This window comes from Dermacentor silvarum, chromosome 9 (assembly GCF_013339745.2).
Source record: "Dermacentor silvarum isolate Dsil-2018 chromosome 9, BIME_Dsil_1.4, whole genome shotgun sequence".
Lineage (NCBI taxonomy): Eukaryota > Metazoa > Arthropoda > Arachnida > Ixodida > Ixodidae > Dermacentor > Dermacentor silvarum.
Genome location: NC_051162.1, coordinates 118014967 through 118042447, shown reverse-complemented (window position 1 = coordinate 118042447; position 27481 = coordinate 118014967). Strand labels below are relative to the sequence as shown.

The following is a 27481-nucleotide window of genomic DNA, read 5'->3' as shown; positions in this document are numbered from 1 at the left end:
CAGAAGGCACCTGGTTCATTTTTTACTGCATTCTTGCGGTTCGCGAAGCAATGCTTGTCAAGGAGCATGCAGAATTTCCTTATACTTGATTTTTGCGATCGCTCAGCTTTTCTGTGAAAGCAAGGTAGTCTAGTGTGCGTTCAACTAGTGTTGGAGCCTCCATGTACGTGGTTTGTTCTGTTCTTGTACAGTAATGTAGAGTGTTGAGCAATATTCTACAGCAATGAATAAGGGCACTTCCACATGCAGTGTTGAAATGTGAGAGATGCAAGACTGTTAAAAGACTGCTATCGTGAAGCTTCGGTCGAACGTCGGTCTGAAATTGACCATGTGATCTTGTGCGAGTGAAAACTGCACATGACAGGAAGGATTGCTCGTAATCATTTGCACATACGCTGTCGAAATATTGACGTATAAAAGCAACCCATGGTGGGAAACAAAGTTGCACTACATATTAGTCGAACATATCAGAATAACACGTACTCATGAGCACCCACCTTTGTTTGAGACATCATTAAAACAGCCTAGAGGTCAGATGTTGAAGCAGCATTTTGTAGCACTGCAAAATTTAAATTTTCACAACCAAATTAATGAGATACCTAAACCACTAGGTTGGAAGCCTGCAGAGAGATATATATTTATTTTAGCAGAAAAGCTGAGAGCCTGAATTAACGTGCTGACCTGCAACTCGGCATTAGGGAAGGAAGAGAGAGGGTGAGAGGTGTTGATGATGAGGGTGAAGATGGCGGTGTGGGAGCAAATGCAGACGGCTCTCGTGCAACATGGCGACAAGATTCTAGCCAAGGGCCCAATAAAACATGGGCAGCCTACTGCAGGTTAAAGATTAATCTTGTTGCCAAGTTACCAGCTGCTACTGCAGGCCTGGTGTCGCTACACAGCATAATGTGTGAACACAATTGGGCCACATAATAGTGCATTAGTGACAAAGTGCACATACGCAAACACAGAACATGGTGGCAAGAAATTGCAATGGCTATTGAGCCTTATCTGGCACATTATATACAAACTACTACAGTCAAAGTATTTAAATTTTGTGTTCAATGCTGATCGTTTTATTAATAAAGATGTTGACTTAGTAAGATTTGCAGACCCTGTTCTGTAGGAATACTATGAACAGACACTGCTTCATTGTCACAGCTTCGATGATCTGTGCCACCAAGTAGACTAATGTTTATGCTTCAAATATTAATGTAATGGTGGCCGAAATGTCAGCTGTCAGTATACATTGGTTCTATCAAGCGGATGGCAGTGCTGCGAAGCCTGAAAATCGAGCAGTTCCCAAAAATAGTTCACAAATACCGTTGGCAACTGATTCATATCTCTGAGCATTTATTGTCACCAGAACACAAAAATAAAAAAAATTATTGCTTTTATTACAAATATGAACATGCTTTACAAATATAAATCCATGATTATGTTTGGCAATATTATGACAAATATGTTCGTCTCCCCCAATCCAAGCAGTATTGCTTAAGGTATTTATGATTAACATATACAATCTAAATTATGGGGCTTGTCAGAAAACACTGCAGTGCATTACATTTCAACACTGCAGTGGAAGGCTTCGGCTTTCAATCGGTTGGGCCTTTCCATCTCCCGATACATTGGGATGCAGCCGTTGCAGTCAGGGAATCGAACCCGCCCAACACTGTAGCCACTGCAACACCGAGGCAGGTAAATCTACAACTACCTTATATTTCGGCGAAAATTGTGCTGCTCCAACACACGTTGGAATCCACCTAAGAGAAGTTTTCACGAAGTATTCTCTTGTGCACAGGTACTACACTAAGCGACGCACATGAAAGTCGCATCGAAGAGCTACTTCACGTTGGCACAATTGAAGTAGGCATGCGACTGTAGCCGAATGGTTAGAGCATTGGGTTGGTGCCCTGGTAGACCCAAGGTTTGAACTCGCAAGTGGACATGCAATTTATTTCCTGTGCGCAAACTAGTAGGCGATACGGCAGCATCCATTAGCCACGTTCAACAAACTCCGGGAGGATTTGCAATAGGCAGTTTTAGTTTAGCGTTTTTACGCTAAGCTTAGCTGCCGAGCGGAGCGGAAGTATGAATGCGCATGCGCCCTCTGCTTAGCCGCAGGCGGGCTAGCGGAACGAGAAACACGGTCTGCTTACAAGCTGCCTAAGCAGAGCGTTGCTGCCGTCTTTCACTAGCGAGGGTGGTCGATGCACACGCCCTCTCGCGTGTGCGTCGAGGCACTAGTCGCGCGAATAACTTGTGTAACACACCTTCAACTGGTTCTTTAAGGAAATAAAGTGAACAGCACAGTGAACAAAAATGTTGCCAGTGGTTTTTTTACTTTGTTTCACTACGCTGAATTTGGCCAGAGGGCGCTGCAACTACGGAAGGTCTGCTCTGCTCGACGCATAACTGAAACGTGAAAAATCTCCTGCCGTTCTGCTGTGGCTTAGTGGGGCAACTCGGAGCAGAGCGGACCGTAAAGACGCTCAACTAAAACACACTAATGAAAGTCACTTGAGAAGTGGACACGACACAAAGCAATGCAACAGAGTTTCTTTTAATGTGTCAAAAAAACACAAGACTGAAATACAAAGTGCCCTCTGCAAATTGTACACAAAAGGTAACCAATTAAAAAAAAAAAGAGAAACAAGCAAAGAAGACACTTGACATTATATATAAGCAAAAGTGGCCTCAAGGGAGCAAGTCTGGGGATGTTACATTGTCCCAAGAAACGGGCAGCATCCTCCCGTCACTTCCCATCCGGTGGCAAAAGTGGCGAGGCAGTCTTGTTTCAGTCGCTCCGAATTGTCTCCTCAACGGATGGCAATGAGTCCGGATTCCAAGAGTTTCTGGATCTTGGCGGCAATGTCGGGATTCTTCAGATGCCTGCATTTTGGAAGAAAAAAAAAAAAAAAGTGCACAGGCGGTTAGGACTACAGATTAACCTCGTTATAACGAAGTCGTATCCGACACGAAAATATCTTCGTTACATCCGAAATTCATTATAAGCATACATTCGGTACGCACTGATATCTGTGAGAAAGTTATATTTACTTCGTTATATTAGATAATTCATTACATCCGGTTTAGGTATGAGGTTTGACTGTACCTATATCTGCAAAGAAGATTAAACGCACTAGCCAGTTGGCACATCTAAATTTGAATATCGAGGCAGTGTGTGCAAAAACTACGATCCAATTATGAGGCTTGCAGAGTTCGCAAAGTTCGTGCATTTGCAAGATTAATAAAAAGAAGTATGTATATTCTGTTGTTCGTGGTAGTGTGTCATACTCACTCCTGCAATGCCTTGGGGTCACTCTGCATCTGCTCTAGGATGATGCGCATGGCGGGGTCCCCCAGGATCTTCTGCACCTCTGGATCCATCATGGCCCGCTTGCGGACTTCCTCAGGGTCCGCGTCCGAAGCCATCAGGCACCGCTTGTATCCATCTAGTGCGTCCTGCCAACCAGAAAGCGGCGACACAAACCAACCATGAAATGTTGCAACAAAGCAAATTGCAAGAACACGACGCACATTCCCTGTGTAGTGCCCTATTCGTGCATTCACTTGTGGCCATCAAGCTAACAGTGCAACCCCACACATTTGTTGCACTCATTTCAGTTCACTGGAGAAAGACTTGGATTGGATCGAAGATGATTGCTGCCAGACTAAGGCGTTCCTCGAGCGTTTCTTGGCCAAAATCACCAAAGTCCTAAAATCAAAAATCCTTATGGTGATTTTGTCTTTCGGCCATATTATCAATCATTTCATGCAGACCATGCAAGTACAGCTGGAATGGGTGGTTTAAAAACCCGTGATGCACAATCTGCAAGCTCAAATCGAAATTCACTCCTCATATGAATCCAGGTTTAAAAGCAGTGCTAATTTGACTTTGGCACAGCCAAGTTCAATTTTTTAATTCTTTCTCTGCCCATTAGTAGATTTTTTCTTTATTTGACATTGAACCTGAAATCGTTTTTTCAAGATCACTGCTCCTAAAACCGCAGACATACTGTACTGCCTCCTGTTGTAAAAAAAAATTTAGTCCACATTGACAACAGAAACACCGCACAGCCTCTTACGCACTTGAACATCGAGGAAGTGTAGAATATGCTAAAGAAAGATAGCAAAAGGCGGCGATCCCTTTTTATGGACCACTTCCTACTGCGTGCTCAGCAGAGTTAGGCCTATTGACACAGCCGTCATGCGCCACATCACCACCCCGGCGTCCAGCAGGAGGGAGCATTACCTCGCCGGCTTCTCAAAAACAGGATGCCAGGAACGTTGGCCCATGCTCTGAACGTTGCTAGTGTCGAGTTTTTGAGGAACAAGCAGCGAGAAAACGGTGTCATGGCGGAGGCCAGTGCCACAATGGTGACTGCTGTGTGAATCAGGCTCCATACTTCACTAAAAACGGAAAGTTGGGCTAGTTGGTCTTGCATAATAGGTGAATCGCAGTGCATAAGGCGAGAGAAGACTGCAGTCATGCCTTCTCTACGACCCTTGTCCCTGTCTGCGGTCTAACGAATGAGCACAAGGGGGACTATGGTCATCCCTAGTGTTTATTTAACTGCACGGCAGAGCTCTGCAGGCTTACCTGATTGTTTGGGTCAATTTCCAAAGCTTTCTGGAATGCAGTGAGTGCCTTAGAGTGCTCCTTCATCGCCATGAGAGCCATTCCCTTCCTAACGTATCCCTTCACTGCAACAAAGGAAGCAGAGCAATCAACAAAGCTTCTTCCCGAAGGAGCACACAGAAACCCAATATTCTAAATTTTCAAGTCGCAAATCTGACATCATAGCAAATAAACACAAAAGTGAGAATATTGTTATGGGGAGATCTTACAGAAAAGGGGGTTTATCTACACTACTGTAAAATTCCGAGCAAGCGCCCCAACCCGTGCAAGAGCCCCTCCCTAACTTCACTGCTAATTTCAAATTTCCGCACCGTTTCGGGCAGACGGCGCAGAGTGTAGCAGACGGCGCTTCAGAACGAACCGCCAATCCTCCCAAGCAGCAATGTTTTGTTACCGTCGTTGCCACTTTACCCTCTCCTCGCAATAATTTCACGCGCTGACGAAAAGATGCTGATATTTGCGGTGCCACCAGCTGCGATGCGAGCATGGCTGAGCCGCGGTTCGCTGTCCGCCGTCAGTAGCCATGCACTGCAGCGTAGCTTGACTTGTATCGGAACTCTCATTAGTGCTAAACGTTGTAAATGAGAGGAAGCTGTATTTCTGTATGAAAGCATATGGTGCGTGGTACTGTAAAGAACTTTTTTTTTTGTCACGGAAAACGGGTGCACGTTACAATCGAAGGCGCGTTACAATCTAGTAAATACGGTATAACCCTAGTTGTATACTCGGCAAGACAACAGCCAGAAACGTGCATGCGCAAAGTGAGAAGAGGCAATGAAAGTTTCGCTTTTAATGCTACCCACTGCGGTGACTCAGCATCTGTGGCCTTGCACAGCCGAGAACGAGGTCGCCGATTGCTATTGAGAATGCCGCCGATTGCTATTGAGAATGTTGCCGTTTCTATTGGCCTGGGATGTCCTGCTCAGTGCACCATTATGTGGGCTCGTGCGACCTTTGTCAGCACCGCAAAAAGTCCACTTTGCCACCTGCAGGCCAGGTTCAGCCTCTGGACATTCCGTACGAGCCATTTCACCGCGTCGGCATCGATTTACTTAGTCCGTTTCCCCTATCCGCCTCTGGAAACAAGTGGGTTGCCGTTGCCACAGATTATGCGACGCGGTTTGCCATTACACATGCACTTCCCACTAGCTTAGCCACCGACGCTGCAGACTTCTTGCTGCATAACTTCATACTCCAGCACGGGGCTCCTCGGCAACTGCTGACCGGGGCAGGCAATTCCTATCGAGGGTGATCAATGACATTCTCAAATCCTGCGCGACGCAACATAAATTAACTACGGCCTACCATGCACAGACGAACGGCTTGACAGAACGCCTGAACCGAACACTAAGCGACATGTTAGCCATGTATGTGTCTGACGACCACCAGGATTGGGAGGCTACATTACCCTTTGTGACATTCGCGTACAACACTTCCAGGCATGAGACTGCTGGTTATTCGTTTTTTGTCTTATACGGTCGCAATCCTACATTACCTGGGGCCTTCTTCTAAGTGCCCACCCACTGAATATGCTCGAGAGACTTACCCATGCCGACCATGCACGTGAAGTTGCTCGCATTCGATTTTCTGAGTCCCGGATCAACCAGCAGTCTCGCTACAACAGCCACCACAGAACCACCCACTTGGGGGGACACAGGTCTTAGAGACCAAAAAATCTCGAAAAAAATGGGTTTGTTGAAAGTGGTATTTTCATAATATACAAACTCTGCCGCACGTTCTGACCAAGTTTCCCGCGTCATGGATCAATATTTTAGCCGCAATATCAATTTATGTAACCACCACGAGTCACCGAGTCACCACAGACGCCGAGTCACCGCAGCGGGTAACATCTATTAAAAGTGAAACTTTCATTGCCTCTTCTCACTTTGCGCATGCACGTTTCTGGCTGTTGTCTTGCCGAGTATACAACTAGGGCCTCTGTGTTATACCGCATTTACTCGATTGTAACGTGCACCCGTTTTCAGTGACAAAAAAAAGTTTACAGTACCATGCACCATATGCTTTCATACAGAAATACAACTTTCTCTCATTTGCAAAAACAAAGATTTACTCCTGATGCACTAAAATTGCGATGAATAAAAAACGTTGCAGTTTCGCCCGAAAGGCGAAGCATCGATTGCAATAGCAAATTAGTAGACCGCTATACGAAGTAAGGTTAGCAGTTTTATTAGCCGTATCAACTTGCGAACATTCGCTTACTAAATAAATCAACAAGCACGGTGTCACTTGCTTGTCCCAACGTGGGAGCGGGCCGCTCCCACGTTGGGACAGTCAGGCCATGCCCGACCGCGGCATCGTGGGCCCTCTGGACAGCCCACAGTTGCGTCCCGGCATCGGGGCTCTTGATAGCGGAGAGCCACTTGTCCTCATTGATTTGTTCCATGCCTCGCAACAAGGGGCAACGCCAGAGCATATGGTCTAGGCTAGCGAAGTCAGTGCAGTGCCTGCAAGAACTACTGGCATAAGTGTCTGGATAAAGCTTGTGTAATAAAGCTGGGCTGGGATACGAGCCTGTTTGCAATAATCATGGTCAATGCCTGCGCTCTATTTAACTTCTTGTGAGGAAGGGGAAAATCTCTCCTGCCGAAATAAAAGTGCTGCGTAATTTTGTTATATGTTGTCGGTTGATCTCCGTTCTCCACCACTGCAGGCCAGCCGGGGAGTTCTCTATGGTCGCGGAAAGCGAGACCTCGCGCCTTGGAGCGAAGTCATGCATTATGTACGCATGACGAACGCAGTAGAACACGCGTCGGATCGAGGGCACACTTGACTTTTCTAAAGTTTCGCGACCATGATACTGCAAAACTTTAGAAAAGCCAAGTGTGCACTTGATCCGACGCGTGTTCTACTGCGTTCGTCATGAAGTGAAATTAGCACGCACTTAGCAATTTTAAGCGTCAACGGTCCGCTTGAACAATTCCTTGCCACCGCTCCCGTTTCCGCCAATGCAGCGATTCGTGGTGCCCGCAGTCCACAGCCAATGCTCGCATCGCCACTGTCGCGAGAAAATAGCTGCGCCGAGAACGGCTCTGAATTTTAGTCTATAAGGTAACACAGATTTAGGGTCGTACTCGATTCTAATGCGCACGCAACTTTTGAACCTGTGTTATCAAAAAAAAAAAAAAAACGCATTAGATTCGAGTAAATACAGTAAGTGAACATTTTTGGCCCATCCAAAGAGTAGGTATGTGCCGCTGTGTATGCACCAAAATAGACAAGCAGAACAAGAGGCAAGAAGTGAAGTTGGCTATAGAGATGCGAAGTCGACAACAGAGGCAGCAGAGTGTGGAGAAAGAAGCAGACAAAATGCGATCAGAGCGTGCATTGGACTAGGGGCACTGACCTACATATCAGTGAAAAGAAGACATTAGAGTAAACGCAAAAAAAAAAAAAAAGCTTCACTCATCCCCGATTCACACGTATGCGTGAGATCCGCCAATATTTTTTCTTCTCCGTGGCAGTTGATGTAGAGCTGTGGTTTGTGCCAATAAGCTCAGAAAAAAAGCAGGCATCTTGAGCTCTCCAAGCCAGAGACCACCGTGCCAGATCTGTGTTCCCCGAGAACCGAGAAACACCAGAAAGCAAGGAGGACCTGGCAGCCGGAGAGCCAGTCAGATGACGCGCATGGTTTTCATCACAGCTCTGGCCATGCAGTTTTATCTGGAAGCGGCATGGGCTGGAACAGTGGTATGCCCTTCCGAATGACAAAGTTGAACCAGTTGGTGGGGATTCACGTTAGAAATCAGCATGCAGACGCAGACACAAGAAGAGGGAAACGGAAAACGCCAATCAGAAGAGTGACGAATGGCGAGGTTGAAAATGGAAGTGCCTATAAAAGTGATGGAGGAAGAAAAGGTTTTTATGCGTTGGCTCCAAAGGCGATGACGACAAAGCGGCGGCGTCAGTTTCCACATGTACTTGGGCACAGGCATGCCACACACATCGAACACCATTTAGTGTTTAGCTATTCCTATTGACTGAATTCCTGAACCACCCCTCGAGCTTGGTGAAAAAACGCAGCCCTCCACTTTGGGCATTGCGAAATGGACAAATGCAGGGCATAGACAACAAGTATCAAACTGCTGCAGTGATGTGAAACAGCCTGAAATTTCAAACGAGAATCCTCGCGCCCCCTTTTTTTTCTCTCTTATTCTGGAGAATCAAGGCCATCTGCGTGAACACCTTTAATGCAGACGCGCTACCTGCAACGTGACCAACCGGTTATGGTGAAAGTCGGAGAGAATTGTTATGCACTACGGCCTCTGGTTGTGGAACGTGCCACAATGAACTCCACCCAAACATAACTGTACCACAAAAAGGAAAAACTGCTCGAAACGTACGAAATTCGGGGTCCAGGCGTATACACTCCTCACAATCCTTGAGGGCCAGATGGAACTCGGCCAGCTTCTGATAACAGGCGGCCCGGTTGCTGTACAGTCGAGCATCGTCTGGGTTGCGCTTGATTGCCTCTGTGTAGTGTCGCACAGCCGAGGGGTAGTCGCCTGCACGCATGCACATTTAAAGGGTAACTAAAGAGAAATGATAAAAGGCTAATTGCAACAAAATTTTACGTTAGTTAAATTAAATTGGTTGAGTGAGCAGTCAGCATCATCACATTATCTACATTCACTGCAGTTTTGTTCCTACACCAGCCTTTCGTGTTTGCGTTTTCTGACTAACCAGGCCACTTATGGCAAGAGTGGCTTTATTGGTATTGTAGAAGGGTAATTTGCTAATATGCTAATGCTCTTCTGTACAGTCTAAGAAAAACACTTGATCAATACGCCTTTGTTAATGCTTTTCTAGCCTAGAACAATGCTTTTGCCAAGGCGCTCAGAATAAAGCCAGCATCTTGAGCTTTCCAAAACCAGACCCTTCCGCTATGTACCTGTGCCCTCGAGAACCGAAAGGCACAGAAAAGCGAGGATGGGACGGCAGGTAGAAAAGCCAGTCAGATGACGCGCATGGTTTTCATCACAGCTACGCTTGGCAAGTTCGTTGGCTATTAAAATTAAAGCGGAAATGGTCAGTACAGTTGAACCCCTTTCACAATATTCAAGCACCAAGAAAAGGTCACTGTTATAACCTGTTTGCATGGAAGAAACAGTCAAGCCTACTTATAGCATTACTGGTTACAATTAGTTACATTTTTTGTTTTTTTCAATTAGTGCCAAGGACAAGTCTGTCTTGTCCACACATGAGGGCACTATTTCCAAGCGCTGATAACGAGCTGGGTGGTCCAATCTTATTTGAAGTTCTGATGAGTTCCCACTTTGGCCACTAGAGGGCTTACAGGCTCCTTTCGTCTAGGCGCATCCGGTAGAAATTTTTAGAATTGCGGCTGCCACTCAAGCATTGCCGTGCTAGTCCTGAAAGCGTGGTTTTCATTTGATTGAGCCATCAAGCTCCTTAGATGACTTGCTTCTGCATGAAAGCTTCGACAGCGACTCATGTCGCTGACTATGACCATAGTTCCGATACGGCGCGGCTATTAGCGAAGTTAAATAAACAGAATCTTCCACCAGCGCCTCAATTTGAGTATTTTAAGACACACGTGAATTTACTACCCTCATGTCACATATATTTCAAATCTGCAAAACACGCTGCCATGATTTGCATTAAAAAGGAATAATTTTCTGGTCAGATTTCTGGCCGGCACTTAGAGGGTTACCAATACTTGGTAAAGTTCCCGAAACTTGCTAGGTTCAGTCTTGGCTCAGTGGGAATGCAATGTAGTTCATCTTTACCATTACAAAATCAACTAGGCCCAAGCAGACGCTGTCAAAATTCGCGATGTTGCGGCAAACAGGTATGAGAACTCCCAAGGCGTAGGAGTCATTGCCACCCTGTCTTTCGTTTTTGGGCCTGTTCAGATTTACTATGCCTCTCCTCACAGTAAGAGTGGCTTTCCTGGCATTGTAGAAGGGCAATTTACTAATATTGCCCAATTTTATATATATATATATATATATATATATATATATATTTATTTTTTTGTTCTCTTTGGTGTCTCCCCTTCCACCTACCACAACAGACAGAGAAGTGGACAGACTTGCCTTTTTGGAAGCACGTGTTGCCCTGGTTCTTTTCTTCTAGCGATATTTCTGGGTTGATATACGCTTTTCTCTCCTGCTCCTTGATGATTTTCTCGACCTGCGAAGAAAGATGCGGGCTCATCAGCTCAAAACAGGTACTATGCTCTCCGAGCCCCCCATAACAGTGGCCAAATCCTCTAGTAACTCGTCGTAAATTAATAACAACCAGCGTTTCATAGAGAGCTCACCTCCGAACTAGCCAAGTCAGAAGCCAAATGTTTCTTAATATTTTACAAATTGCCTGTTGCACAGGAAAATACACTGCATATGTTAAATCAGCGTGTCAAAATGCATAAGTGACGAAAGTTTGAACCAAATGTGCCCATAAATAAAAAATCCACACTTAGCAGCCTTTAAGTTAATTTATATACCGTATATACTCGCATAATGAATGCACTTCTTCCCCCCAAAAATCGAAGAACAGTTGGGGGGCGAATTTATTATGCGGGGTGAATTTTATGGGAACTTTTTCGAAACATCAAAAATTGAAAACAGACTAATTATTTGGAAAATGCATTAGATAACTTATCTTTGCAGTAAAAATAGATGCAAGCTATTTGCAAACCATAACAGCATTTTTATTGCCCTTCACCGCGCATCGAAACCACCAGACCTGTCGTCCAGGTCGCTGGGCGCTTCATCCACATTGTGGTTTCCCTCAACAGTTCGTCCTCGCAGCCGCTCCCAGCCGCTATCGGAAGCATCACATGGAAGCACCGCTTTTCGGCAACTGTTTTGACAAGCATGCTGTGTGCATCTCTTTGCTCGACCGACTTGCTCATCGGCACGTCAGAGCAACGGACTACGCCGATCATGTGCCGGATGCCCCTTCTTCACTTGGACTTCATCAAGCGCCGCGACCTGCCGCGCATGCTCTCCTTTTAAGTCAGAGTAGAGTCCGTAAACTGAATTAAGTACTGTTGCGGAGAGTCAGTTGCAGTTTTTCTATCTCTCTCGAGCCTGCGCGGGCGGTAAGATCTGGCTGAGCGTTATCGCGGTCGCTGCTTCCGTCGGGTCCCAAGCGACCGCGATAATGCGCAGCCTTTTCTTACCGCATGCTTCCCGCCAGTGTTCTCTCGCCATGGATTGGCCATGCCCGTACGGGCATAGTGATTAAATGAGCTTGCTTTAAACACATGTGCGAGAGTAAAAGATCCTAGTCTCTCCGAAAAAAAAAGCACGGCCGTTCGATCGTGGCATCGCACTGCAGCAAAGTTGGGGGTACGTTCATTACGCGAGTAAATACGGTATATAAAAAGTAGAAAATGTGCCAATGCTCTTTTAATCCTTTCTGGTCCAATGACCAGAAAGTAGGAATCTACAAGAAATATCTGACAGAAAGAATACGAAACTAATGTTAAGAAATCAGAGCGCCAGAAATTTTAATTAAATCACTTGTCAATTTGGTGCCACAGACACATGTGGTTCTCCCCTATATTTTGCAAACGTCCACAAGTAGTATCATACTGACGCTAAGCCTCTGCTCAGTATCTTTGGAGCATGCTGCCTAAGAAGCTAGCATGCTCAAATCGCTTCCTATGTGCTCCGATCATGCTATATCACTTGCCTCGGGCGGCGTAAAAACGGTCTTGAAACGTTTTGTGGCCGCACTCCACACTGTTATGATTGATTAAAAGAGTTCGAAGAACCACACACAGCCTCCAACACCTTGATTTGTTTGGAAATTCATTAAAAAAGCCTTTGATATGCTGCCAAAAACGGCAGTGAATTAAAAAAAATTATTTGAGCCCGTCTTCTGTAATTTAGATGCACAAAACAAAGTTTCTCAATCTAGTAATAAAATTTGAATCAAAAAAAGGTGACGGACCATACCCTGCACAACTACTCACATGTTTGAAACAAGAATGTTCAAAACTTCAATTAGAAAATTGAACAGCCTTTCTATTAGTTCATGCTTTCTTTTTTTTTTTAAGGTACACTAAAAAGACATTGCACTAGATTAGACAAAGTATCCTTGGAAGAGCTCTACTTTGCAGATTTCGTGGTAATAGGTTGATTAAGCGAAGAAAAGAATGATGGTTGCAGCTTCATTTTTGAATTTCCCCCGGGAACCCCAGGCTTGCGAAGTCACCTATTTCAACGTACTTTTTTTACTTGGGCCATTGCGGATCGGTAAGTGTTCTTAATATTTTTTAAGTTCAGACTGTGGCTGTTTTAGAATACAACGTAGTCTATTTTCACCAATAATGCCATTAACTAGGCCAGAGCGGATGCGGTCAAAATCCATGACGTCATAGCAAACTGCTGGTGCGAGAACGTCGGGGCGGCATTGCCACAAGTGTTCAGTTTCTGCGCTCTTTCTGGCTTATCAAGCATCTGCTCAAGGAAACAGCTTTTTTGTATTGTAAAAGGGTAATTTACTAACACAGCTGAAACCATTCTCTCTTTAGTGTCCCTTTAAATCATACAATGGTCACAACTGCACACCTCACTGAGCTTGGACAACGTGTCTGGTATCCGGTGCTCGGTCAGAGACTTTTGGTAGTAGGTCCTAGCATTCGGGAAGTCCTCTAACTTGACGTATGCTCCAGCCATTCGTGCGTAGGCCCTGTGGGAGAGCGGGACATTGCAAGAAATCAGAACGTGGTGAAGGCAGCCAAAGAGCTTTCAACAGAATTTCCAAAAAGGAAAACACCACAGTGATTTCGGTAAAAGATGATGCCTTTGTAATGGCTTAAAAGGATTTATCAAGGCAATGGCAATACGATGCGTCTCTAAAATTTCACTGATGGCATTGAACATTTTTGCAGCGATGACATCAGCTTTACAGAAGGGGAAAAAAAAAAAAAAAAAGAACCAGGTTTCAACACGAAAGATTGTCCTTTAACAACATTTGTTGCAAACAGGTGTAACGTTTGTTGTTAGTACAGGTGTAATGCAATAATCGTACCCTTTTCTTTTTAAGGATTGTGGTAAGCTGCCGGTCGTGACTTTGCAATGTCTGCTGTATCCGCACCAACCACCTTCTATTTTCCTGTAGATTTCCTTCCCGTGACAAGCGACCGTGAGACTAATTGGCTTAATAAACAATCTTGCATATGCTTGACGCTGATTGAAAATCACAAATTTTTGCAATTGACAATCTCGTGACACACACACACTTAGCTAGCAAACCAATGCCAACCAGACTCAACTGGTATGCATTCATATTGGGTCTACGTGTTTCAATAGAAAATACAAACACACGCATGCTAAAGCAGACTGTCCAAATTTATTGGCTTTTCTCCTCAATAATAGCTCATGCTGTGTTCCAAGTTTTGTATCCACCCTGTTTTTTTTTTTGCACGCCAGTGGGGTGATCTGCATGAAGATGTAGTTTGTGCCCTTCAAGCTCAGAAAAAGCCAGCATCTCGAGCTTTCCACGCCAGACCTCCTTGCAAAAATCTTTTGTCACCCCGAGAACCGAGGGACCAAAGGAGACAAGGATGATCCGACAGTTGGAAGGCCAGTCAGATGACGCGCATGGTTTTCATCATGGCTGCGGGCAACCGCTTCAACTTGAAGTCAGAACAGTCCAATCAAGTGACGAGGAATAAGGCAAACTAAAGCATTTTAGTGCAACAGATATTCTATCAACTTGTTCCCTATTCTGGCTGGCGCAGGAAAAATTGGCAACAATAAAAAACAGCCCAACCTTAGGTTCGTCCCTTTAGCCTAGTTATTGACAGTACTGCTCTTGGAGATCCTATTCCTACCTAGCAGCCATAGCTCTTGTTATGACTACTGCAATGTATTTAATTTATGAAATTTACTGCAAGGAGCCCACACTTTAGAAAATGTTGCTTTGGCAAAAAATCTCCTTTAGTCACAATACACAGCAGGTCACCAAATTTAAAGGAACCAAGAGCCCGGCAAAGGCACACAAGGAGGCTTCGAACCAATGCCAAACTTAAAACTAAAAGGTGCCTAGCTCCCTTGAGCAAAATTGCCAGCTAGCCTGGATGGTCTGCATCAAATTCGGGTCCACACGTCCATATAAAGTGTAAACACCTTCCCACAGTGGAACCCCGTTGATATGTTCCTCGCTGTTGCATTTTCCCCGCTGCTATATTGCGTTTCAGTGGTCCCGACCTGCATCCCATTGACTCCCATGTATTATGTTCCCATTTGATATGTCGCCATTCCGCAAGGTTCCTGCTGCGTACGTTGCGTTCGAACGTGGTGATCATGTAAATTTAGTGGCGTGGAGAGAAATTTGCTTTCGCATGTTTTACGAAATCGATAAATGTATAAAGTGAAACGTTTAAGCGATCGGTGCGTTGCAAGAAGCGACCAAAGTGGCACAAGCCAGACAAGCACATTGAGAGACAGCACGCACACAGAGCAGCTGGCGAAGCACCCAAAGAGTTGTGCATGGGTTAAAATCTATGGGGAACAATGCATGCTGGGCCAAGTCCGCTGAGTGCATGCCCACATTTATTTTGGGGGTGGCAAGGGTCTTATATGCATTGCGTAATTGCTGGTTCCTTTAGTCAGCTTTGCCACGATAAAGCTATTATGAGGTGAAGTGGGGAAGTGATTGTGAGGATGCCCTGCAAGAAGATTCATATTGTGCCCCGCAAGCTCAGAAAAAGTCAGCATCTCGAGCTTTCCACGCCAGACCTCCTAGCAAAAATCTTTCCGTCACCCCGAGAACCAAGGGACGCAAGGAGACAAGGATGATCCGACAGTTGGAAGGCCAGTCAGATGACGCGCATGGTTTTCATCATGGCTGTGGGCAACAGCTTCAACTTTGAACAAAAGTAACTTGGTCTGATCTAGCTGGGACGTGGGACGTTAAGGAGAGGGAAGGAAAGCATGCGCGCGGCGCGCGCAATGATTGGGAGAAAGAGAAAAGGAGAGCGAGAGAGAGAAACAAATTGTAGCAGCACCAACAAGGCAACTCGCAGAGCTGCTGCCAACTCCGCCCAACTTGTCTAGCCACGCTTGCGCTGAAGCAGTAGCGATGACGTCACCTCGCGTTGCCTAGCAACTGCCGGCGCAGGCGCGCGCTTGCTTTGCCCGACACAGACACGGCTCCTGCCTGCCTGCGTTTGTGGCATGCCAGGAATGCTGTCGCTTGTAAGCGCCGACGCATCCAGCGCTAGTCACGTGAAATGTTGCGAAAGGGAAGGTACTTCCGAAAATGATCGCTATACCTTCCCTACATGCGTAGTTAAGTTAAACCAAGTTAAGACCTAGCAGCAACCAAGTTAATAACTAGCAGTAGCAGCCAGTAAGACTTGAGGATTGACACTTTCGATGTGCCTAAGCTTTGCACGACAGAGTGCAAACTTGCCCGCTTTTTTTTTTCCCCGGCAAATTTCCTTCTAGTGATCCGGGTCCCCCAAGACTAATTCACCTAGAGAAACATACACTTGCACAAATTTTGGAGGCTGATTGACAATCAAGAATTCTCGTTCTCGGCCATCTCGCAACATACCATAACGTACCTAGCAAGCAAACCAACACCTACTGTCAAAGGTGAGGTGGCCCCTTTGCACAAAGCTGCTGACCAGACTAGACTGGTATGCATCGAATGTGGGTCCACGCATACAATGTGCAAACACACAAGGAACAGCACTTTGCCTAATTTTATTGGTTTTTCTACTCAATAATAGCTGGTTCTACGTTCCACGTTTGTGCACATGAACTTTTTTACATTACAGTGGGGGCATTCTGCGTGCAGGTGGAGTTTGTGCCCTGCGAGCTCAGAAAAAGCCAGCATCTCGAGCTTTCCACGCCAGATTTCCTCGCAGAGTCTTTCGTCACCCGAGAACCGAGGGACGCAAGGAGGCAAGGATGACCTGACAGCTGAAAAGCCAGTCAGATGACGCGCATGGTTTTCATCATGGCTGAGGGCAAGTTCTTCATTAACGCCAAGGTGGAACGGTCCTGTCACATGACGGGGAATAAGACAAACTTGAGCATTCTAGCTTAACAGACATTTCGTGCGAAGTTATCGAAAGCAGCTAACCTATTCAGTTTCAGCGTGCCTTGTACAACTGATTATCAAAAATCTACCTAACTTTAAGTTTAGTTGGTTGGCTGGTTAAGGTATTTACTACTTTTACTCTTCAGGAATCTCTACCACATGTCAATGAGTTCCGTGTCATGCAGATATGAGTAGAAGTTTGTCTCCTAGCATGGCATATGACAGGGCTGCTCCTGTAGGTCCATCATTAACAGTCGCGACTTATTACAATTATACCCCTGAGCGGGAAAGTTAAGTGCACTTACGGAGAGTCACTTGGTTTAGGTGCACTTTGCCAAATCTAAACGTCGCAAGTGGAGTGTCACTCGCATTAGAGTGTACTCTAATGCGAGTCGAAGTGCGTTCACGGAACGCACTTTGCTGGCCGAGTGCGTAGCCTCGTCGCCAGCGGTTTTAATGGTACAAAATGTAATGCATAGAAAAACGACACAGAAGTTCATTTTAGTGGTTGAACAGCTCTTGAGCACAAATTGCCTAAAACGCATCCATATTCTGTTCTAGCAGGATCAAATATCGCCTTGTCGCACGCCGCTATGTCGTTCTGGATTGGCTAGGCATTTTTCTTGGCCAGCATTGACCTTGCCACACTCTAAAAATCTTTTCGTTTTTTGTTGAAAAAACATAGATTAAGTTTGTTTTAATTAATAATATAACGCAAGACAATCACTTTTTAGAAGTACTTTTCTTTTTAATCTACATCTTCACAAAACGCGTGCGCAGTCTATCGGATATTTTTTTTTTTTTTTACTGCGAGTGCGCTCTGCTTTCCCGTTTAGAACCGCGTAGCCTAAAATGTCACAAGGTCCCGAAGTGCACTCCCCGTAAGTGCACTTAACTTGCCCGCTTGACAGGGGTATTAGTCACCGACCAATAATTTGGATATGCGTGATTATATGGACAACTTACTGGCACTGTCACTCGCTCCACAGACTTAATGTACAGAAGGACGGTGAAAGCTTTGGACACCTCGCACAGCACCATTCAACGTTTCTGACTCTGCCTGCATGACTAGAAACTAAATGGGCCACCGAAATTAGCTGAAAGTATGACGCTTCTGTTCTGTTACATCACCAGCGCTTCATCAAAAACGGAAGTCTAATTGATCCAGCAGTCGTTGACAGCACCCAAGCCATGGGATGAGCCAAGCCATGCCGCTATGCTTTTAAGGCTGAATTAGTGGGTTTTTGTGCATGCTCCTTGCGCCAAGTAATTAATGGCTTTTGTTACTGTTACAAATTTTGAGGCTTAGAATCGTTCAAATATCACTAATTTTTCCGCGAGATGCCTGCATCAACAGAGCAACGAGGGAGGTAAGTGCCACACCATTGTTGCGAAGAAACCCTTGTACATTTTATTAGGCTTCGTTGTGGAGTTGAGCTCTGTTCCTAGCTGACAGGAAACAGATTTGGTGCATGCACCAACTGTGCTTTTGTATGTCAGTTGCTACAACCCGAAAATGGTTGAAATACAGACCAGACGGGGTGCAAGCAAGCATTGCAACCCGTCATTGACAATCAAGAATTGACAAGCTCTATTGGCCTTTCATGGAATCAAGACACTCTCTGGCAAACCCAATAATTTGAATTCTTGATATAGGCGATTCCCGCCAAGTCCATGTTATCCCTCAGCGACTGCTAAACCAACTACTTCATTCTTGACATGTTTTTTATAAACAGTCGACACTTCAGAAAACACTGGTCCTGCAAATAATTTCAAGTTCTGCATTCTTCATGTGAGGCGTGTTTAAATAAATAGGTAAATAAATAAACATGTTTGTGCCCAGCGAGCTCAGAAAAAGACAGCATCTTGAGCCTTCCGCACCAGACATCCTCGCAGAATCTTTCATCACTCGAGAACCGAGGAACGTAAGGAAGCAAGGATAACGTGGCAGTTGGAAGGCCAGTCAGATGACGCGCATGGTTTTCATCATGGCTGCGGGCAACAGCTTCAACTTTGAACAAAAGTGTAGCTTGGTCTGATCTAGCTACTGTGCGATAAGATGCAATTGTGAGTATTCTAGCTTAATAGACATTCATAGAAGTTTTCAAACACTACAATGCCTTCTGCATTTCAAATGTAACTGGAAAATTGAATTAGACCGTTCAGGCCATGTGTGTGCAAGTGAGCACGCCACATTGCTGCACCAAAGCAAATGCACCGATAAAAATATTTAAAATGTATCGCATTCATCGTGAAACACTTCTGATTGGACCTGCACTGCGAACTCGAACACGTGTAAAGTGTTTCAGTAAAACAAGTTGAGAGGTAGATGGCCGAGTATTTGCTCTGGGTGTCACAGTGCGACATCCTATAGTGGGCTCGCTTTTGTTTTTCACAATGCTTCACATCAGGCATCCTTTTAAAGTGGCTGGTTGGGTGCTTTTTTGGTTATATGGGCAACTTACCGGTACTGTCACTCGCTCCACAGACGTAATGTATAGAAGGACGGCCAAAGCTGTGCAAGACACGAAAATGTTGACGTTCTGATACCTGATATTTCTTTAAATAGTTCTCTCCCATAGAGCTGATTATGCTGTACACACGACAAAACTCACTGAAGAACTCACAATTCTTTGTCCATTCAGAAGCAGTGCACTTTTCATGATTCTGAACATGCAATCAATATAACCATATTGCTTGCATTTAAAACTAATCTTTCAATGGACAGAATTGGTGCCCGATGGGGCTATGACTGAACAGTCTTAAGAATCAAGCTAAGGCGGCAGGGTAACATTCACCTAAATCAACGTACACAAGTATTTTTGCATTCTGCACATCGCCACATGGCCCCCAGTGTGAGAGTCAAACCCATGCCCTAGCACTTAACAGCAGAAGGCCACAGCGACTGAGTCACCGCAGGGGATTGGGAAATTGGTAACAATCAAAACTTGAAAAAAAGTTGAATGCCATTTGATCCAGAGACTGCATAAGACGTAAAAACTTGAGAATTCTAGCTCAACAGAGGAAAAGAGGATAGCCTGCCGACTGCACCGTAACTACCTAGCGTGCAGCTGGCACCTGAACATCGATCGGCTGCGTTGGGAAGGAGCACAAGAGTGCTCACAGCTGGCCACTCTGCTAGCATAAGATGCTCTGCAAACATTCAAACTAGCTCAGTAGAAAAGTGGGAAGAAATTGATGCTGTTGTACCCGCTACCCTATAAGTGTGAATCCCACTACCTCGTGTAAATAAGGCATGCCCTCAATCCTAGCCGATCGATGCAGTTGGCCAGGCTACAATGTGCCTTATCTCATACGTGGACAGATCTGTGCGGCCAGAGGAAGCACTTCACATTGTCGACGGAAAGGCCAAGAACGCAGTACATATCAAATTGTACTTGATGTGTTGCAGCGTGGCAGCAAATGTGCGAGCGTCTTTGTTGGTGCAATTTGCATTTTAGGAAACAGCTACAGCTTTCTGTCCATTCTGGTTACACCAAGAAAATTGGTAAGGGGGTTTGAAACATTTTCTAACTAATCATAGAATGACCTCATTCAAATTTAAGGAGGTCACCTCGCAAAACTCTCGCCGAATCATGTTCAAATCATTCAAGTATAAGCAAAGTTGCATGTTGTTATCATACCAATGACAGGAAGAGAATGGCGTGGATCAGAGAGCAAATGGGGATAGCCGATATTCTAGTTGACATTAGGAGGAAGAAATGAAGCTGGGCAGGCCATGTAATGCGTAGGATGGATGACCGGTGCACCATTAGTTACAGAATGGATACCAAGAGAAGGGAAGCGCAGTCGAGGACGGCAGAAAACTAGGTGGGGTGATGAAGTCTGGAAACTTGCAGGCACAGGTTGGAATCAGCTAGCGCAAGACCGGGGTAATTGTAGATTGCAGGGAGAGGCATTGATCCTGCAGTGGACATAAATATAGGTGGATGATGATCATATCAATGAGTGGCTTTCTCCTTTCATCTCTGCTAGTGCACTACAAGTTACACAGGGGAAAAGCTAACGGGCAAAGCCACAGCCAACAGTTCACAATACCAAGAGGGCTTGTCGCGGCACCCGTGGCAGTCTCGCCAGACTACGCTACTCAGCTAAATGTCATGTGCAGACCAGCAGCGCAAAGATGAAACGATTTGTCTTTGAGATTCAAAGACACATAGTTCTCATTTATTTACTCAAAATTAGCAATAACAGTGTTACTGAGAACATTCTCACGATCACGAAATCGCCCAATAGCTGTTGGTGGGCATTGCTGCCTGCGATGATGCTGCATGACAACATTGCAGGGGCAGGAGCAAGCAATTTTTTACATTTTAAACATGAGATTATAAATTTTCCTTGCTGCATGCAGTGCAATAATATTTGGCTCACATGTTCACAGGAGCCTCTTCTACACATCGGCAACATTTTCTTAGTATGTTCAAAAATTGTTTCAGGGCGACTTGAAGTTTGTCTTACATGCATTGTTAATGACAGTATTGCTCCTGTAGACCTAGCAGATGTAACTCACATAACAAATACTGCAAGCTACATGATTTTTGAGATTTTCACAAATAGCCAACACTTCACAAGACATCGGTTCTGTACATCAATTAACACTCGTGTCACGATACACCACCTTGAGTCGCGAAATTTCCTAAACTCAAGCACTCGCAATTTATTGCAAACAAAAAGGCCAGTTTGAACATGCAAAATATTAAAGTCGTGGAAATGAAGCTGTGAAAAGCATATCATGCAAAATGGTCACCACTAAAAGACGATTAAGGAACACATAACAGAAGTTGCACACAACACTCACTTTGCCATGAGCTTGAAGTCTGCCCTGTTTTCCCGGCCAACTTCAATGGCTTTATTGCACTCCGCAATGCACTTCTGGTAATCCTTCTGCTCGAAATAAACGGCTGCCGAATAAGAAAGGCGACAACAATCAGCACCTTAACTACATTACCCAGCAGAATAATGTACAGTCTCAAAAAGGAATGAACTCCTGGGCCATTCCACAGTTATCACAGCCATCATTTAGATTCACCTGCTAGGAGAATCTGTGCGTTGTACATTCAACCACAAAAGTTTATAGACCACGGGATCTAAGAAAATGTTCAATTTCTGAGCAGCTTGTAACAGTAGTGGGTAAAAGTGAACATCACAATGTTGTTCGCATATACTGGTAGAGGCTGTAAATGCGAATACCAAGCTGCGTTGGTGAGGCTGCACAGATATTCAGCTTTTTCTCAGATCTCGTGTTCCGTAAAATTTTGTGGTTGACTGTGGAAGCAAGCACCAAGCTGGTTTGTGAATTTTCAGAAATAAAACTGACTCTTTCAACAACTCCGCTGGTGCCAATTTTACCTTTTTCAGGTATAAACTTGGTTGAGGCAAGTACTCTATAACTTATATGGCACCTTGCCTGCCACAGAAGGGTGGCGCAGGTACAATCACTTTCTCGCACGCATTCTTTTGCATTCTTGCATTGCCCCGGCACCCAAGGGCTTTAAACCATTTTTTTGCGAACGGGATCTATTTTTCGTAAACCATAATGCATTGTTGATAGAATCAAAGAACGAGGACAAAGTTCGTGACCTTTACGAGAAATTTGGGAGAGTTGGAAGGTACAAGATGATAAAGGTTCTCCTGTCCACAGGCGTGAATAGTGTATCACTGTTTTTGAGATATGCTATACACATTGGTTGGCACAACCGTTACTGCCTGGTGCAGGTTACACGATGTGATAAACATTCACTCTGTAAGTAGCACAAAAAGAAATAGCCAAATTTCAGCAATGACTGCATTCAGGAGATAGTTGCACAAAGGCGTCAATAGAGTGTTCCAAGTTTTTAAAGGGGTACCAACACAAGTTTTTCAACTGTCACTTTTGTTTGCATTTATTGAAGGTTAATGCCCCCTACATTCCAGAAAAAATACCAGCAAGCACTCGAGCACCCTGCACCATATCTATCACTGTTCAATTTCATACTTAATTCTATGAACAAGTTTTCGTAACTGGGAGGTAGATGCGTCAAATGTCAATATGCTGGCTAACTTTGTTTCTATCACTGAAACGTCACATAAGTGCAGCCAGAAAAAACATGCACCATGCATCTATGTTTTACGAGCAACATCATTCTGTAATTTCCTCAATGCCCATACCTGCCAGGCGCAATCCTTTTACATGCAAAAGGCATGTGGTAGAGATTGTACTTCAAAACTAAATGTCAGTACTGCTTTAGCTGACAACTACTTCTATTTATAAACTGAAACAGCTGGTATACACAGTGCTTCGCGCAACCATTACTGCCTGGCACCTGAAGCAAGCGGGAGGTACAAACGACAGCCCAAACAGAAACCGACATCGATAAATTCTAACAATAACTGCATTCACCAGCCACTAGAATACACATCACATGGCCTCCTGCATGAAATTTTATGCCTTGGAAGGCAGACAACGAGAACGGAATGTCTCCGCAAAAATTGCGCAGCATTGTTTCCTGGCAATCCATCAACGCACCAGCTTTGTTGGTCCTAAATGACATGTCCGTCGGGTCCAGCTCGATGGCCTTGTCATAGTGCTGGTGTGCAGCCTCGAAGTTTCGCTTGCGGTATGCCACATTCCCGGCTTCCTTGGCTGCGAGCGCCTGAAGCACAAATAACGAAAGCACTTGATTGCCGTAAGGGGTCATTAAATAGAAACACTACATTAGTTTAGACTGATAAATTAGCCCTTGAAACTCTTTTCGTTAACTTCGCAATAATCGGTTGGTTGCTGGAAGAGAAAATGAAGGTCACTGTGCTATTCTTTCTTTTTTTCAAGACAATGTCTTCCTCGGTGAGGTACTACTCCTTTTATGTATCAGGTATGCCTGTTTCTAACTTCTAGCTTCATTCCTGAGCCGATCTTGGAGATAGTGCAGCCTAAAAATGTGGGCCGGTCCCGAAGGTGGTGCAATCTAAAGTTCGACCCTTTTCCTATGCCCTTCACGTGAGGAGCGACGCAATAAAGTGCCGAAAGCAGTGACTCGGTCTTCAGCATGTGGAAGACCGCTACGTTGCTCTCAGACCGGGGAAATTTCAGCACATTAAAGGAGAGGCATGGAAAGAGACCGCCACTCGCCCGCATCTGAACAAATTGCCGACAGAAGCGGATGTTGAAAGAGCGAAAGAAGAAACGTGCAGAGGGTACCAAAAGTGGCTATGCATGCACTCAAAAAGAATGTTTGAAAGTGGTTCAACCTCTAGTTGACGTCAATCAAACATTGTTGCTTTCGCGCGGCTCTCAGTAAGGCATATGTATCATACCCCCACTGACATTCCCAAGTTGGCCAGGAGGACAGAAGTTTTCCATAGACTTGAACTAGACATTGAATTGCCTTGAACATGTTAAATTTCACGCGAAAACCACTACGCCCCTATGTCAGCGTGACATTATGGATTTCAATGCGCTTCATAATGTTCCGGCCATTAAGGCTTGGTAAAATTTTTAAAACTTGCTTGGTTTAGTCTCTGGCTCTGTTGGAATTCAATACAATCTATCTTTACGGACAAAAAATTCACCAGGTCCCAAGAGACACTCAAAACCGATGACAGTCACAGCGAGTTGGTGCGGGAACTTCGAGGTTGCATCGCCAACTGTCTTACGTTTTTTTAATCTTTTGGCATTGTCAAGTGGCAATTTACTAATGTACAGCTCACACTTATCTTTCTCTTTGGTGTTCCTTTAAAATCCAAGTCTGTCTTTATCGACAGGCTTGTCATAGAATTCTCCATCCACACATTTTGCAGTGCAGTTTATTTTTAACCCGAGGATGCTTCCTAAGGAACAATCACTTCATACATTACCAATACAACTTGTGGGCGTAAGGTTACATTAAATCGCGTACTATTTGTGCACCCTTGTGCTATGTCTAGTCACCAGCGCAAGCGATGCACTGTGGCCACTAGCTGCAGAAACATGTCACTCTGCCCATTCAGCGGCAAATAGGTTTAGATCTGTCATGCATTTTATGTAATAATTAAGTCAAAGTTGGCAACGTAAGAGTATGAGACTTAACGTTGCATCGAATTACACGACACACACCTATATCATTGTTTCATGCGACACACTATTTGTTGGTCGCGGATGCAAGCAGCTACAGACAGTCTCTCTAGCCTTCATACCGTTACCTGCTTTACGTGAAACAGAGTATGGGCGTCTAGTTAAAATCTGTTCGGCGCGGGAGAGAAATGTACTTCTGTCGGTTTGTTGGCGATTTTTTCTCGATTTTTGCGAGTAATTCATTCCTGTGTTGGTACGCGGCCTAGATGTGTGGCCACGTGATCTAGCGAGCCTAGTAATCGTTTTCTCGCACGACGCTCGGCAGGTAATCAGACGGAAATGCGGGCAAGCCGGCACAGCTGTATCGCGAATTCCATTAGTCTATGGCCAGCCCGCATCACTCGAAGGGAATGCGTAAATGACAGTACCTTCAACGCACAACAGCCGCCAAGCGCCATCTCTACGGCAAAGCAGACTCCGATATCTCAGAACACAAAGGCCAAATCCGTGTCTGATCAAAGAACGATAACTACGGGAAGTTGTGGGCGTCTGAAACCCCGATACCTCGCGGCTAGCACGCTAATAAACACGTCCATGCCGACGGCACGTTAACAGCGCATTCAGCAGTTTTTTTTTTTTTCGAGTGAAGGGCAATAGAACGCAGCACGCGTAGAAGAGACGTTATGCAAACACACCTCTTCACAGGGCGGTACAAAAGCGGAGGTTTTGCCACCTCAGTGCTCGTTTATCCTACTATGAAGTCCACTATGACATCACACGTACGACCTTGAAACGTTTAGACTCACCAACCACAAACAAGTACTCACAGAAGCCGACTACGGGACCGGAACGTAACAAAAACTCTCTCACGAGCTCAGACACAGGTGAAGCATCGCTACCACGCATAGACTGCTTACAGGCTACCCTAAGCGAGATGCCGGCTTATGCAAATAGGCTAGCGCAGGCGACATAATCCGCGGGACCGCGCAAGACAGTGACAACGACTCGTTACCAATGGCAACAAATTAAATACGAACAGCGCCGGCACAAAAGCGTCGGAGCCGCGCACACAACTATAAGCCTAACATCTGAGAGCCCTCGTGCAAGTAAGCTCAGCTTGCGCAGAGGAAAAAAAAAAAGTTCTAAGGTTGGTAGACATCGATTGAAGTCAACCTCAACTATCTCGGAAGCTAACGCCTGCACCAAGTGACCATTAGCAACGGTGCCTTGATTATTATTAGCTACGCGATGAAAAAACCGACGCCGGCACTCACGCCAGAGCGTCCCACGAGATCGCCGTTTCGAACAAGTTACTTAACTCGCGTCCTTCAAACGTTTACCGCATTCTTCTAAACGATATGTAGGGAAACAACGGCGGCTTTAGACTACCAAGCCAGACGGGTGCTTACCTCGTCACGCCTGTCACCAGCCATGCCTGCAGAACCGCAGAACTCTCTGGAAGCGCCGGTCGGTGACTTCACTCTGCGTGCTTCGGCCGGCTTTCAACTTGCAATTCAAAGGTTCTCCTGTTGGCTTGAACAAGCACACGCTTGCTCGAAGGAAAATTCGAGAAAGACGATCGATCACTGCGCCACCTACTCTCAACATAAATGACCTCCGAGATTTAATCTCCAATCTTTACAAATCTTGAAGGCCATGCAAAGTGTAGTGTAGTTCTTGCTATTGTTACTAGAGCGCGCAAGTTCACCCACTAATTCGAACTTTATATTTTGAAGTGCTACGTGCGGTTAGCCTCGTGCGTGGGAGTAGGCGACGGCTTTATCGGGGATTATCACGTACGACCGAGCGCTTCGGCACAATGGATAAACATGAAGTGGAAATTCGTTCGAACGGCTTTGTCGTGTGCTACACGGTGTTACGCGGTCACTTTCGATAGCGATTGCGTCCGATCCGGATCGAATTTCTTGATGGCGATGGACAATGATCGCTTCTACACGGTCGTACGATCCGAGCAGTCTATGCGTGGTTTGGGTGAGATCAAGCGCGCCAGTTGTCGTTAGTTGGTGGAAAGCACTTATCAAATTTGTATAAAATTGTAATATAAAACTCATTCTTCATTTAAGGAAATATTCATTCGTTTGTCGTTGGGGTTACGGATATTATCGTTTGCTGACTGTATATAACCAAGGAGGTTATATACTTTATAACCTCCTTGTTGTAACACTCAGAACTACGCGGTCGTCAGACTTAATCTTTTTTTTTTTAAGCAAAAAAAAAAAATATCTAGTGACTTTAGTCAGACTAGGATAGCGATTGTCTGGATCCGGATCGAAAAAAAAGTGACCGTGTTACACCGGTATAAGTCGCTTACATGAGACAAAAATGCTGCACCGATATTTCGCTTCCCTGCGAAGTAGTACAAATGTGGTAGTACTGCAATAGTGGCACCTGACGTAACAATAAGGAAATAAAAACAGGTTAGCAATAAGTGGCAATGTGTAGTCGCCGTACGTTTGGAATGTGCGTGGTATTAAAATACATATCACAAAATCTTCTCCAGCAAGACAATTTTTTAACACGAAAGTGTTTTATGCCGGGGTCCACCAAGACTTCACTGACGTATTTCCGTCACGGAAATACGTCATAGAACATAATACAAAGAAAGAAACCAAAGAAAAAGTTTCACAAACATGCAAAATTTGGAAATCGAACCCACGACCTCTCGGTCCGCGACGATAGATCGCCGAGCGTTTAACCCATTGCGCCACAAACGCATTTGC

The 27481-nt window shown here is 45.0% G+C and overlaps 1 protein-coding gene and 1 non-coding gene across 2 annotated transcripts; both read right to left on the bottom strand.

Annotated features, from left to right (window-relative positions):
- Positions 1 to 2544: 2544 nt before the first annotated feature.
- LOC119464143 (stress-induced-phosphoprotein 1) lies at positions 2545 to 26306 on the bottom strand. The gene is made up of 9 exons (XM_037724981.2): positions 26150 to 26306; positions 23217 to 23343; positions 21510 to 21612; positions 13204 to 13324; positions 10717 to 10813; positions 9001 to 9162; positions 4601 to 4704; positions 3299 to 3462; positions 2545 to 2889 (listed from the first exon to the last, which is right to left on the bottom strand). The coding sequence occupies exons 1-9, from the start codon at positions 26171 to 26173 to the stop codon at positions 2817 to 2819; spliced, it is 975 nt and encodes a 324-aa protein (XP_037580909.1). The 5' UTR covers positions 26174 to 26306; the 3' UTR covers positions 2545 to 2816.
- Positions 9509 to 9643, bottom strand: LOC119465429 (small nucleolar RNA SNORD10). The gene has a single exon (XR_005194865.1). It is a non-coding gene; the product is annotated as a small nucleolar RNA SNORD10 (small nucleolar RNA).
- Positions 26307 to 27481: the final 1175 nt, after the last annotated feature.

What these genes read in the sequence shown, in the direction of transcription:
- LOC119464143 (XM_037724981.2), bottom strand. Translation starts at nt 26,173, where the DNA reads ATGGCTGGTGACAGGCGTGACGAG. An exon ending in GACTTCAAGCTCATGGCAAA is followed by an intron (nt 13,325 to 21,509) that starts GTGAGTGTTGTG and finishes GCTCTCCCACAG; the next exon opens with GGCCTACGCACGAATGGCTG. An exon ending in GACCCCAAGGCATTGCAGGA is followed by an intron (nt 2,890 to 3,298) that starts GTGAGTATGACA and finishes TCCAAAATGCAG; the next exon opens with GCATCTGAAGAATCCCGACA.